This window comes from Melopsittacus undulatus (genome assembly GCF_012275295.1).
Source record: "Melopsittacus undulatus isolate bMelUnd1 chromosome W unlocalized genomic scaffold, bMelUnd1.mat.Z SUPER_W_unloc_1, whole genome shotgun sequence".
NCBI lineage: Eukaryota > Metazoa > Chordata > Aves > Psittaciformes > Psittaculidae > Melopsittacus > Melopsittacus undulatus.
Window position 1 is genome coordinate 3,572,317 of NW_022993942.1, and position 13,971 is coordinate 3,586,287.

The 13,971-nt window shown below is 51.0% G+C and overlaps 1 protein-coding gene across 6 annotated transcripts; it reads right to left on the reverse strand.

The window, feature by feature from the left end:
• Window positions 1-2,125: 2,125 nt before the first annotated feature.
• On the reverse strand, window positions 2,126-12,925 carry LOC117438191 (translation initiation factor IF-2-like). 6 transcript variants are annotated; one of them, XR_004550662.1, is made up of 5 exons: window positions 12,864-12,925; window positions 8,091-8,396; window positions 5,139-5,281; window positions 3,023-3,137; window positions 2,126-2,187 (listed from the first exon to the last, which is right to left on the reverse strand). XR_004550662.1 is itself a non-coding variant. In XM_034073672.1 (5 exons), the coding sequence occupies exons 1-4, from the start codon at window positions 6,944-6,946 to the stop codon at window positions 3,109-3,111; spliced, it is 780 nt and encodes a 259-aa protein (XP_033929563.1). In that variant the 5' UTR covers window positions 6,947-7,269; the 3' UTR covers window positions 2,126-2,187; window positions 3,023-3,108. The 6 variants fall into 6 exon arrangements, 3 of the variants coding, with proteins under 3 accessions (XP_033929563.1, XP_033929562.1, XP_033929561.1); XR_004550661.1 differs by having other exon boundaries at window positions 5,139-5,286; XM_034073672.1 differs by lacking the exons at window positions 8,091-8,396; window positions 12,864-12,925 and adding exons at window positions 6,304-6,434; window positions 6,475-7,269 and having other exon boundaries at window positions 5,139-5,286.
• Between the last annotated feature and the right edge of the window lie 1,046 nt (window positions 12,926-13,971).

The window sequence follows — 13,971 nt, forward strand, 5'->3', positions numbered from 1 at the left end:
GGCTGTCAACGGGGAGGGGAGCGGCCGTTGCCCTCAGGCCGTTTCTTCGGCAGCGTGTGCTGCCACCTCGTGGCCAAAACTCGGTACTGCAGGTGGAGATGTGTTCTGGGGAGCAAAGGGGAGGCTCAGAGCAACGCGAGCTGCTGCCCTCCTGTGGCCAGAACTACGAACTGCACCCGAAGGAGGCGGATCCGCCAGAAGGAAGCAAGCGGAGCCGAAGCCGCCCGAACGGTGGGGGCAGCCGCCCGAAGGGACCCGAGTGGCTTCGAGGGGGTCTAAGGGAAGTCGACAGCTCCCCTTGCCCCTTATTAGCCTCCGCTGAGTCCCCTTAACACCCATTATTCGGCTCGGTGTTCCTGGGATCCCATGGCAGCCACTCCGGTCTCTTCGGGCGGCTCCGTCCCCTTCGGGAGGGTTCGGCTTCGCCTCAGCCAATCAGAGGAGGGGGGGGGCGCTGTCGGAGAGGGGCGTGGATAGGAGCGGGTCACGTGCACCGCAGCCAATCAGAGGAGTGGGGGGGGCGCTGTCGGAGCGCGGCGGGACTAAGAGTGATTGACAAGCGCCCCAGCCAATCACAGGAGTGGGGGGGCGGTGTCGTGGGTGGCCGGAAATGGGGCGGGACCAGGCGGACTTGAGCGGCGCCTCAGCCAATCAGGAGAGTGGGGGGGGCCCGTGTAGGAGCCGAACGGAAGCGGGGCGGCACTAAGAGTGACTGACAGGCGTCTCAGCCAATCGGGGTGCGGGTTGTGCCGCCGAACCGGGGCCGGACCGTACCGTACCGATCCGAGGCGAATCATGGGGGTAACGGGACTCGGCGGAGGCAAACGGGGGGGCAATGGCAGCTGTCGGCTCCCCTGGGACCCCATGGAAGCCACTCCGGTCCCTCCGGGCGGCTCCGTCCCCCTCAGGCGGCTTCGGCTCCGCTCGGTTCCCTTCGGGCGGCTCCGTCCCCCTCAGGCGGCTTCGGCTCCGCTCGGTTCTCTTCGGCCGGTTCCGCCGCTTCGGGAGGGTTCGGCTTCGCCTCAGCCAATCAGAGGAGGGGGGGGGGCGGTGTCGGAGAGGGGCGTGGCTACGAGCGGGTCACGTGCTCATCAGCCAATCAGAGGAGAGGGGGGCGGAGCCGGAGAGGGGCGTGGCTAGGAGCGGGTCACGTGCGCCGCAGCCAATCAGAAGAGCGGGGGGGCGGAACCGGCGCCGGGCGGAACTAAGCGTGATTGACAACCGCCGCAGCCAATCAGAGGAGTGGGGGGGTGCCGCCGGCGCCAGGCGGGACTAAGCGTGATTGACAACCGCCGCAGCCAATCAGAGCAGTGAGGGGGCGCCGCCGGAGCCGGGCGGGACTAGGCGTGACTGACAACCGCCGCAGCCAATCGGAGGAGTGGGGGGGCCAGTGTAGAAGCCGAACGGAAGCGGGGCGGCACTAAGAGTGACTGACAGGCGTCTCAGCCAGTCGGGGTGCGGGTTGTGCCGCCGAACCGGGCCCGGACCGTACCGTACCGAGCCGAGGCGAATCATGGGGGTAACGGGACTCGGCGGAGGCAACCGGGGGGGGCAATGGCAGCTGTCGGCTCCCCTGGGACCCCATGGAAGCCACTCCGGTCCCTCCGGGCGGCTCCGTCCCCCTCAGGCGGCTTCGGCTCCGCTCGGTTCCCTTCGGGCGGCTCCGGCCTCTTGGCGTGCAGTTCGTAGTTTTGGCCACAGGAGGGCAGCACCTCCCTTTGCTCTGAGCCACCCCTTTGCTTCCCCTCCCGCATCTCCGGCACCTGCAGTACCGAGCTTTGGACACGGGATGGCAGCAGCGAGCAGTGCCCCGAGCTACGCAGTGCCCCCCCACCTCCAGCACCTGCAGTACCGACGCTTGGACACGAGGTGGCAGCACACGCTGCAGAAGCAACGGCCTAAGAGCAACGGCGGCTCCCCTCCCCGTTGACAGCCTCCGGGGACCCCAGCTGCTGAGTGGGGACAGTTTGCAATATTGGGGCTGGGGCAAAGTTGCTTAAGGAACTTCTATTCGAGATTCTTTCAGACTTTTATTGCTTTGTGTTTGCTTTGTGGGGATTTATAATCACATTCTTCTCTTTTGCTTTTTATTTTCTTTACACATTTTATTTCCTTTTTCATTCATGTTTTTTCCAGCTGTCCTTGTCTTTTAGTCTCTTTCAGTAACTTTTTTTAGGCGTCCCATACCTAAAATGAGATAAGAAATGGGCAAACATGGGTTAGAAAATGAAAAAAATGGTTCAAAACACCTTACAAATGGTCCAAAGTGGAACACAAGTGGCCCAAAATGGATTAAAACAATCAAGAAATGGGTAAAAATGGGTTAGAAGTGGGCAAAAATGGCCTACAATGCGGAAGATGTGGATAAATATGGGACAGAAACAGCCACAGACAGGTCAGAAATAGCCCCCAAAAAAGCTTTAAAGGGGTTAGAAATGGGAAAGATGGGTTAGAAATTGCCAAAAACGGCTTAAAACTGGTAAGAAATGGGCAAAACTGGGATAGAAATGGCCATGAATTGTTTTGAAATAGACTAAAATGGCTTAAAATAGGGTAGAAATGGGGAAAAATGGCTTAAACCAGGCTCAGAAATGGGCAAAAATGTGTTTGAAGTGGCAAAAAAAATGGTTAGAAGAAAAAATAGTTTAGAAATGGACAAAATGGCTTAAACCAGGTTAGAATTGGACATATAAGGGTTGCAAATGGCTAAAAATGGGTTTAAATCTAGTTAGAAGTGGCCACAATTGTGTTAGAAATCGTCAAAAAAGGCTTAAAGCTGCTGACAAATGGGAAAAAATGGGTTAGAGAAATAAAAAAGTGGCTTAAACAGAGTGAGAAAAGGGCCAAAAAAAGAGGGAAATTTTAAGAAATGGCTTTAAAAGGGTTAGAAGTGACCAAACACGGGTTAGAAATGGCAGAAAGAATTTAGAAATAGCAAATAGAACAGTTTAGAAGTGGGCATAAATGAGTTAGAAACAGCCATGTTACGGCATCTTCTTGGAATCAGGGGCTAAGTACACACCTCTGTCCCTGCAAGTGCTGCCCGGGGCTGCCAGGAAAGCCGATCTGTGCAATAGGCTGTGTGTGTTCTGGTCTGTGAGCCCACCATCAGCTACGGTACAGGTGAAGTCTTGTCACTGGAAAATGTTGAGCAGATAATACCCTTTAGTGAGCTAGAAAGCGGCACTAACGCTGCCTGCCTGGCAGGCTAGGAAAGGCAGATACATTTGGGGTTATGCACACGAAAGCTCTACGTCCTGCCGTGGTTCCAATGTCATTGCTCTTAGAGGTAAATGGAAAAGCAGCCTCAGGCCTCCTGCTGGGCTCAGGGATCCATCAGCTGCACCTGAGCAGCTTTGCCTGCAGGATGTGATACTTGCTATGCTGGTAAGTGACCAGTTCAAATAGGTTGAAATCAAGGTGCATTTGCCCAGAGCTGGGTGTTACTCGCACTGGTACTGGTACTTGTGGCAGCAAACATTTACCGTGACCCACCTGCTGAACAGAGCTCAGTACTGCAAATAATAAGCCAGTTTCCCCTCCCTGGCTGCATTAAAACAGGCTCCTCCAGATAAATTTAACCTCATGTCAGTGAAGCACTTTAGCTCAAGGTGCCAAAGACAAGCTTCGGCATGGGCACAATGCCACCAGACACACCAAAGAGCGTGAGGACGGGAAGCCCTTCCCTAAGAAAGAAGGGTAACTGTGGCCTTGGGCTTCTAAAGAGACCCTCAGCAGCTGTAGGGAAATGCCTGCATTCCCTGGGGTTCTAATCATATGAGCACAGGATGGTTTTGGTTGGAAGGAACCTTTAAAGGTCATCTGGTCCAACCTCCCCTGCCATGAGCAGGGACATCTTCAACTCCATCAGGGTGCTCAGAACCACATCCAGCCTGGCCTTGAATGTCCCCAGGGATGGGGCATCCACCACCTCTCTGGCCAACCTCTGCCAGTGCTTTACCACCCTCATTACAGAAAAATACTGGGGCTGACCTGTTCCTGGTTCTCCCTCCCTCCCTCCAGGCCTTGCCTTCTCCTCAGCAGTGCAGGTCCTAATTCAACAAAGACAACACCAAGGGCTGCAAACTCTGCTGGCAGTACCCAAATGTCAAGAGGAAACCGGGGACCTGCATTGTCACAACATCCAACAGGATGATTAGAAAAACACTGGTAATTCCCCATAGCCATAGAGCTGCTGCAAAACAGCCTGCAAGCAAAGCAATTGCTGTTTAAGCAAAAAGCAGCGCAATGGTCTCCGAGCAGGAAAGCAAACCAAGCTGAGATTTCCTGGGACAATGTTTTCAATTACGTGAATGTAATTGACTGGAAGGGAAAAAACTTCTTGAATTAAGCACGTAAACAAGGTGAACAAAATAATTTCTTCCTTGTTCAAGCAGAGGATGTGGTTTTGCTCTCATTTACTGGCCCCAGGTAGGAGAATCTACATCTGTCCAGCTGTTAAAGTGTCACTCTGCATTATGCCAATGTAAGAGGAAACAAAGTCCTGCATCCACATCTTCAGCCCCAGCTCAAGAGGGACGTGGAGCTGCTCAAGCGAGCCAGAGGAAACCATGGAGCTGCTGCGAGGGCTGGAGCAGCTATGCTCTGGAGCCAGGCTGAGAGAGCTGGGCTGGGGCAGCCTGGACAAGAGAAGGCTCCTGAAGGGGAGACCTGAGAGCAGCTCCAGTGCCTAAAGGGGCTGCAGGAAACCTGGAGAGGGGCTTGGGACAAGGGCCTGTAGGGACAGGCCAAGGGGAATGGCTTGAACCTGCCCGAGGGGAAACTGAGCTGAGCTCTTAGGCAGAAGCTGTTCCCCGTGAGGGTGCTGAGGCGCTGGCACAGGGTGCACAGAGAAGCTGTGGCTGCCCCATCCCTGGCAGTGTTCAAGTCCAGGTTGGACACAGGGGCTTGGAGCAACCTGCTCTAGTGTGAGGTGTCCCTGCCTGCCTGTGGCAGGGGTTGGAGCTGGATGAGCTTTAAGGTCCCTTCCAACATGAACCATTCCATGATTCTGTAAAATGTAGAAATGGGGAGGATAACTACAGGCAAATTACAGACCAATCGATGAAAGCAGAGAGTAAATGGATTTCCTCTCTCGGCAAGGTCAGAGAAGCATGTGCTACGATTACCAGACATACCTCCGCTCTCTTCTCCTGCTTCCCAGTTGCAGAAACCTCTCTTTCCTTTTTGGTCTTGCAGATGAAAGAAAGAGGCTAAAAAAGTCTTCTGGAGCTCTTGAAAGGGTCTGTTCTGGCACACACAGTGTGCACATGGCTGCACGCTGCTCTGAAACAGAAGGGTTCTTGTATTTATCTAAGAACAAGAACTGGGTTTTTCTCAAAGCTCAAGAAACCACTGATGTGGGTCCACAGCATCAACGCTGATGAGGCTGATAGGCGGGTGTGCAGCCTAAAAAGAACGCATGATCAGGGTGCAGGTCACGTGTAAAACTCGCTCAAAACAGACACTCATATAGGGCATCGTGCAAGCAGGGTATTGCTGCAGCAGCCGTCCCTTGAAGAAATGGCTGGTTTTACAAACCTGTCTATCCTTACATCATCTTTATGTTCCTCCTCCTCGTACATATGAACATAAATTGTTAACAAGTTAAGCATAGATGCATAGATGGCATAGATGGCCACTAAAAACAAGAAAAAAAACCCATGTACTACTATGCCAAACCTAATACATCGGTGCTGCTCACACCAAACCATACACTGGGAGCTTCCTGCCAGCCTGTACCACTTCAGAGCTTGCAGCTTTTACCATGATATTATGATATTAACTTGAATTTTTGCACTGACTGCTAAGAAAGCAAAAAAGGAAGCATTTTTAGCAAGGGATAATAAAGCTATTTCATAGTATCATATCTATAAATAAAGATGCATTCATTACCATCGTACATCACAGTCCTCTATGATAGGCAGGAAAGTGCCAAGTCCCCAGCTCCCCATGCCTCCCTGGGCACGGGCCCTCACTGCAGGGGCACCTCTCCAGCTCACAGGGCAATTCTGCTTTCGGAGGCAGCCTCCCGGAAGGATGCAGCCATTTCATCCTGTTTCAGGGCAGCACCACTCCAGGTGCTATCATTGCAACCGGCCACAAACTTCCCCTTTCTTGGGGGAAGAGAGGGAAACCGATGCGTTTGACTCCTGGAAAAGCTTTGGGGTGTGATGAGAAACATCCTGCACACAGAACAAAACAATCGAGCACCTTGGGGAAGCCCTGGCAAACTGTTTCTGCGGCTCTCCATGGGTCGCAGCACCCCCAGTGTCTCGCCCCCCCCCCCCCGTTTGTCCGTACCCCAAAGACCACGGTGGTGGCGCCGTGCAGGAGGTGGATGCCGAGTCCGTGCAGCAGCGGCGGCAGCAGCTGTTGCCGTGGAGACCGTGACCCGGAGCGGCGGCAGCAGCTGTTGCCGTGGAGACCGTGACCCGGAGCGGCGGCAGCAGCTGTTGCCGTGGAGACCGTGACCCGGAGCGGCCGCGGGGAACACGAGTGCCTCCGGCAGGAGGGATGGGAAGGGGGACACGGTCCCCGCTGCAGGCCGGGACAGCAGCGCCGCCCCCCCGCGACTGCCCCCCTCCGGCTGCCGGCCTGCCCCAGACCCCCTCGGTGCCCCGGTTCTACCCTGGGCCGAGCCGAGCCGTGCCGTGCCGATCCGGGCTGAGCCGTGCCCGGCGGGGGGGGCAATGGGAGGTGTCGGCTCCTCCCGGAACCACTCGGTTCCCTTCCTCCTCCTGCCCCCTCCCGCCCCTCCCCGCCCCGCCCGCCGCCATAGGGCGGCCATGGAGGAGGTGCAGAGAGAGGTGCGGGAGCAGGAGCCGTGAGGAGAGGGGAGGGAGGCGGCTGGGGGGGAGCGCGGCTCTGCGCCGCCATGGGGAGAGGGGAGACAGGGGCGGGCACGGGGGGGGGGGGTGCACTGATGCCACTTGATAGGCGCCATCTTGAGTACGGGCGCCGGGACAGGCCAAATTAGTGAGACGCCATTTTGACGTACGGCACTACGGGGCGGCCATCTTGGTGAGGTGCTAGCCTGAGTACGGCACCTCACCCCTCATGGCGTCCGCGTTGCCGTGGTAACGGCCGCACCGCGCCTGCGCTGCCGCCATTTTTTGTTCCAAGATGGCCCTGACGAGCGCGGCGCGGCCGGAAGCTCCGTTCCCGTCCCGTTCCCTCCTCTCGGGGCTCGCAGGGCCCCCACAGAACCCCATAATGGGAATGCAGAACTCCAGATACCCCTCATAAAGCCCCACAGAACCCCGTATCCCCCCCCTATTGCCCCACACGTCATCTAGGGACTCCAGAACCCCATATCCCCCCGTATTCCCCCATACACCCCATAAGGGGTCTCCACACCCCTACAAAACACCACGGAGAGACTCCAGACCCCCAAATCCCTCCATAGACCCCCATACAGGGACTCCAAATCCCCCCACAGACCCCCATACTGGGACTTCAGACCCCCAAATCCCCCCAGACCCCCATGTAGGGACTCCAGACCCCCAAATACACCCATAGACCCCCATGCAGGGACTCCAGACCCCCAAATCCCCCCACAGACCCCCATGTAGGGACTCCATATCCCCAAAACCCCAGTATTGTCCTCCCATATACCCCGCCCTATGATAGGGTAGGCTAACCCCATCTAATCCAGGCTCATCTAACCCAGGCTAACTGAGGATAGGCTAATCCAGGTTAACCAAGACTAACTCGAGGTAACTCAGACTAAACTAAGTTAAGGAGGCTAGGATAATCTCACCCGTCTAATCTCACCTGTCTCTTATCTGAGCTAAATGACCCGGGATGATCCAAACCGGGTCACCCAAGCTAATCTGACCCGGGATAATCCGACCTGGGCTAATCTGACCCGGACTAACCTGACTCGAGCTAATCTGACCCCTGGGGTAATCTGACCAGGGACAAATCTGACCCAGGACAAATCTGACTAGGGTCAGTCTCCCCCCAGTCAATCTCACCCAGGTCTAATCTCACTCATCTTAATCTCACGCTGGATGGAGGCTATGCTATGCTTCCCCAGGCTAGGCCAAACCACACAGCCGTGGTAAACTAACGCAGGCTATGCTAACCCGAAGTGAGCCGAGCAGAGCTGAAGCCACCCGGGGGGGCGGGGCGGAGGGTCAGCGCCGTCCAATCCCGGGCCGCACGGCTGAGGGGCCGTTTTCCCGCCTAGAGACCGGTGGCCAATCAGCGGTGTCCTTTTGTGTGAGGGAGCGATGGCAGTGCCCGGGAAGGAGCAGACAGCGGTGAGGGCTGGAACGCAGCTTTGTTTTCTGTACGTGCACGGTTACGGAGCTCAGCAGGGTTTAGCTCGGCACGGTAAAGATCGAGACTTGCTGGACGAAGGTTAGTTCGGGCTTTGGTGGGCGGGAAGACTGTTGTGATGACGGAGGAAAGGGGTTTAAATGGGAGAGATAGTGGGGAAGGGGGGGAGAATGGCTGTTAGGGGGGACAGATGGTAGAGAAGGGGGGTGGGGGTGTGGGAATAATGGCGGTTAAAAGGGATAGATGATGAGAAAGGGGTGAAGAGTGGGATACGGGATAGAAGAACAGGGGGGAGTGGCGGGGGGGAAGACAAATTGGCGTGGTGGGGAAAAGCAGATGCCGTATTGGGGGGGACAACACATGACAAGAAATGGACCAAAAGGGCTTGGAAACAGCCAGAATGGCTTCAAAAGAGAAACAAGTGGGCATCAATAGGTTAGAAATAGCCTAAAGAAGATTACAAATAACCAAGAGCAGCTTAAAACAGGACAGAAATTACCACAAATAGAAGTAACAAAGAAACAGTTTAAAACTAGTAAGGAATGGGCAGAACAAGATGGAAAAGCCTCTCCATTGTTTACAATGTGACAAAAGAATCTAAAAAAGGTTTACAAATGGAGAAGAGTAAGATAAAAATGACCATACAGGAGTTAAACCAAGCTAGGAAACGGCAAAACCAGGCTAGAAATGGGTAGGAAATGGACCAAAATGGTTTGGAAACTGCCAGAATGGCTTCAGAAGAATTAGAAATGGGCATCAAGAGGTTAGAAATAGCCTGAAGCACATTAGAAATAGGCAAGAGCAGCTTAAAACAGGCCAGAAATGACCACAAATACTAAAGAAGGAGCCAAAACCAGCTTAAAACTAGTAAGGACTGGGCAGAATAAGATGGAAAAGCCTCTCCATTGTTTACAATGTGCCAAAAGAATCTAAAAAAGGTTTAGAAATGCAGAACAGTAAGATAAAAATGACCATACAGGAGTTAAACCAAGCTAGGAAGGGCAAGACCAGGCTAGAAATGGGTAGGAAATGGACCAAAATGGTTTGGAAACTGCCAGAATGGCTTCAGAAGAATTAGAAATGGGCATCAAGAGGTTAGAAATAGCCTGAAGCACATTAGAAAAAGGCAAGAGCAGCTTAAAACGGCCCAGAAATGACCACAAATATTGAAGAAGGAGCCAAAACCAGCTTAAAACTAGTAAGGACTGGGCAGAATAAGATGGAAAAGCCTCTCCATTGTTTACAATGTGCCAAAAGAATCTAAAAAAGGTTTAGAAACGGAGAAGAGTAAGATAAAAATGACCATACAGGAGTTAAACCAAGCTAGGAAGGGGAAGACCAGGCTAGAAATGGGTAGGAAATGGACCAAAATGGTTTGGAAACTGCCAGAATGGCTTCAGAAGAATTAGAAATGGGCATCAAGAGGTTAGAAATAGCCTGAAGCACATTAGAAATAGGCAAGAGCAGCTTAAAACAGGCCAAAAATGACCACAAATACTAAAGAAGGAGCCAAAACCAGCTTAAATCTAGTAAGGATTGGGCAGAATAAGATGGAAAAGCCTCTCCATTGTTTACAATGTGCCAAAAGAATCTAAAAAAGGTTTAGAAACGGAGAAGAGTAAGATAAAAATGACCATACAGGAGTTAAACCAAGCTAGGAAACGGCAAAACCAGGCTAGAAATGGGTAGGAAATGGACCAAAATGGTTTGGAAACTGCCAGAATGGCTTCAGAAGAATTAGAAATGGGCATCAAGAGGTTAGAAATAGCCTGAAGCACATTAGAAATAGGCAAGAGCAGCTTAAAACAGGCCAGAAATGACCACAAATACTAAAGAAGTAGCCAAAACCAGCTTAAAACTAGTAAGGAATGGGCAGAATAAGATGGAAAAGCCTCTCCATTGTTTACAATGTGCCAAAAGAATCTAAAAAAGGTTTAGAAATGCAGAACAGTAAGATAAAAATGACCATACAGGAGTTAAACCAAGCTAGGAAAGGCAAGACCAGGCTAGAAATGGGTAGGAAATGGACCAAAATGGTTTGGAAACTGCCAGAATGGCTTCAGAAGAATTAGAAATGGGCATCAAGAGGTTAGAAATAGCCTGAAGCACATTAGAAATAGGCAAGAGCAGCTTAAAACAGGCCAAAAATGACCACAAATACTAAAGAAGGAGCCAAAACCAGCTTAAAACTAGTAAGGAATGGGCAGAATAAGATGGAAAAGCCTCTCCATTGTTTACAATGTGCCAAAAGAATCTAAAAAAGGTTTAGAAATGCAGAACAGTAAGATAAAAATGACCATACAGGAGTTAAACCAAGCTAGGAAGGGGAAGACCAGGCTAGAAATGGGTAGGAAATGAACCAAAATGGTTTGGAAACTGCCAGAATGGCTTCAGAAGAATTAGAAATGGGCATCAAGAGGTTAGAAATAGCCTGAAGCACATTAGAAAAAGGCAAGAGCAGCTTAAAACGGCCCAGAAATGACCACAAATATTGAAGAAGGAGCCAAAACCAGCTTAAAACTAGTAAGGACTGGGCAGAATAAGATGGAAAAGCCTCTCCATTGTTTACAATGTGCCAAAAGAATCTAAAAAAGGTTTAGAAACGGAGAAGAGTAAGATAAAAATGACCATACAGGAGTTAAACCAAGCTAGGAAGGGGAAAGACCAGGCTAGAAATGGGTAGGAAATGGACCAAAATGGTTTGGAAACTGCCAGAATGGCTTCAGAAGAATTAGAAATGGGCATCAAGAGGTTAGAAATAGCCTGAAGCACATTAGAAATAGGCAAGAGCAGCTTAAAACAGGCCAAAAATGACCACAAATACTAAAGAAGTAGCCAAAACCAGCTTAAATCTAGTAAGGATTGGGCAGAATAAGATGGAAAAGCCTCTCCATTGTTTACAATGTGCCAAAAGAATCTAAAAAAGGTTTAGAAACGGAGAAGAGTAAGATAAAAATGACCATACAGGAGTTAAACCAAGCTAGGAAGGGGAAGACCAGGCTAGAAATGGGTAGGAAATGAACCAAAATGGTTTGGAAACTGCCAGAATGGCTTCAGAAGAATTAGAAATGGGCATCAAGAGGTTAGAAATAGCCTGAAGCACATTAGAAATAGGCAAGAGCAGCTTAAAACAGGCCAGAAATGACCACAAATACTAAAGAAGTAGCCAAAACCAGCTTAAAACTAGTAAGGACTGGGCAGAATAAGATGGAAAAGCCTCTCCATTGTTTACAATGAGCCAAAAGAATCTAAAAAAGGTTTAGAAATGCAGAACAGTAAGATAAAAATGACCATACAGGAGTTAAACCAAGCTATGAAGAGGAAGACCAGGCTAGAAATGGGTAGGAAATGGACCAAAATGGTTTGGAAACTGCCAGAATGGCTTCAGAAGAATTAGAAATGGGCATCAAGAGGTTAGAAATAGCCTGAAGCACATTAGAAATAGGCAAGAGCAGCTTAAAACAGGCCAAAAATGACCACAAATACTAAAGAAGGAGCCAAAACCAGCTTAAATCTAGTAAGGATTGGGCAGAATAAGATGGAAAAGCCTCTCCATTGTTTACAATGTGCCAAAAGAATCTAAAAAAGGTTTAGAAATGCAGAACAGTAAGATAAAAATGACCATACAGGAGTTAAACCAAGCTAGGAAACGGCAAAACCAGGCTAGAAATGGGTAGGAAATGGACCAAAATGGTTTGGAAACTGCCAGAATGGCTTCAGAAGAATTAGAAATGGGCATCAAGAGGTTAGAAATAGCCTGAAGCACATTAGAAATAGGCAAGAGCAGCTTAAAACAGGCCAGAAATGACCACAAATACTAAAGAAGTAGCCAAAACCAGCTTAAAACTAGTAAGGACTGGGCAGAATAAGATGGAAAAGCCTCTCCATTGTTTACAATGTGCCAAAAGAATCTAAAAAAGGTTTAGAAATGCAGAAGAGTAAGATAAAAATGACCATACAGGAGTTAAACCAAGCTATGAAGAGGAAGACCAGGCTAGAAATGGGTAGGAAATGGACCAAAATGGTTTGGAAACTGCCAGAATGGCTTCAGAAGAATTAGAAATGGGCATCAAGAGGTTAGAAATAGCCTGAAGCACATTAGAAATAGGCAAGAGCAGCTTAAAACAGGCCAAAAATGACCACAAATACTAAAGAAGTAGCCAAAACCAGCTTAAAACTAGTAAGGAATGGGCAGAATAAGATGGAAAAGCCTCTCCATTGTTTACAATGTGCCAAAAGAATCTAAAAAAGGTTTAGAAATGCAGAACAGTAAGATAAAAATGACCATACAGGAGTTAAACCAAGCTAGGAAGGGGAAGACCAGGCTAGAAATGGGTAGGAAATGAACCAAAATGGTTTGGAAACTGCCAGAATGGCTTCAGAAGAATTAGAAATGGGCATCAAGAGGTTAGAAATAGCCTGAAGCACATTAGAAATAGGCAAGAGCAGCTTAAAACAGGCCAGAAATGACCATAAATACTTAAGTAACCAAAAATAGCTTAGAACTAGTCAGGAATGGGATGAAGTAAAATGGAAATGCCTGTTAATTGTTTAGAATTAGTCTTACTGAGGCTTACCTGAACCTAGCGACCGTTTCTCACTGTGCAGCTTCTCAGACAGCCAACATGCAAGATCCATTCCCTGGGCATGATGCTCCAGCTTCTCAGCTGTTGGGACTCTGCTCTGGGAGGGGCAGTTTCTGCCTGACCTGGATACTGCTGGTTCTCTTTCTCCCTGCCATCTGGGCTTGCTTCTTCCCCGTGCTCTTCTTTATCTATCTCTGCCACGGATTCTGCTGCTTCCTGCTCTCACAGCCAAGCAGTGGAGAAAAGAGAACAGTGAGGGATTTTTTTATGGACAAATCCCATGCAAGCATTTCACAGGAGAGACAATCCCCTACAAAAATTCTTACCTATGAAACCCAACAGCCGCAGCCACTGCAGCCATTAGCGAGGGCCTGTGCTTGAGCTGCCTCTGCATCTGGAATAAGAAGCATTTATGAAGAAGCCTGATGGCTTTACTGGAGCTAAGCAGTTGTCCAAAGACGGGCGAAAGCAGGAGAGCAACAGCAGCAACTGAAGTCCTTAACAGAAAGGCTGGGATGAGCTGGCCTCCCCCAGGGCTCAGCCCAGCAAGGTCTGTGTGCAGAACAAAAGGAGGGCAATGCACCCTTCCCCCTTCTCATTTCTCCGAGAATCCCAGTCTCCAGATCCTTCAGCACCTTAAAGCTACAGTCAACAGTCTAATTTCCCAACTAAGCACAAGATTAGATCAGAGAAAACAAGCAGGGAACGCCTTGGCTGCTTTAGAAACAGCTATTTCAACCCTGGCCCCTTTCCCTCCCAGTGCAGGTACAGTGTGAATTACGGACCTCCAGGTAACCCCCCCCCCCCCCCCGTGCCTTCACTCCCCTCAGTACCGAGCACCGAGAGGCTTCCCGTGCCGAGCGGCCAGCAGGCAGGAGAGGCCCCTCTGCGCACGTCCAAGGCACGGCCGGGCGGCCGGGCCCGCTCCCCTCCCCGGTAAGCCCGGCCCCGCGGTGGGCTCGGCTCTCACCTGCTGCTGCCGGGACCCGGACCTGGACCCGGACCCTGCCCGCCGCCATGCTGCTCCCGGGGGCTGCGCCTGCCACACCGAAACGGCGCGGAGGGACCGGAGCCGGCGGGCGGCCACCAGACTGCGGCC

Bases quoted from the DNA above. Each gene is read 5' to 3' on its own strand.
- LOC117438191 (XM_034073670.1), bottom strand. From the start codon at position 6,946: ATGGCGCCTATCAAGTGGCATCAGTGCACCCCCCCCCCCCGTGCCCGC. The intron at 5,287-6,303 runs GTACGGACAAAC...CTTCTGTTTCAG, and splicing joins CCACCACCGTGGTCTTTGGG to AGCAGCGTGCAGCCATGTGC. The intron at 4,128-5,138 runs GTATGTCTGGTA...GTGACAATGCAG, and splicing joins AGCAGGAGAAGAGAGCGGAG to GTCCCCGGTTTCCTCTTGAC.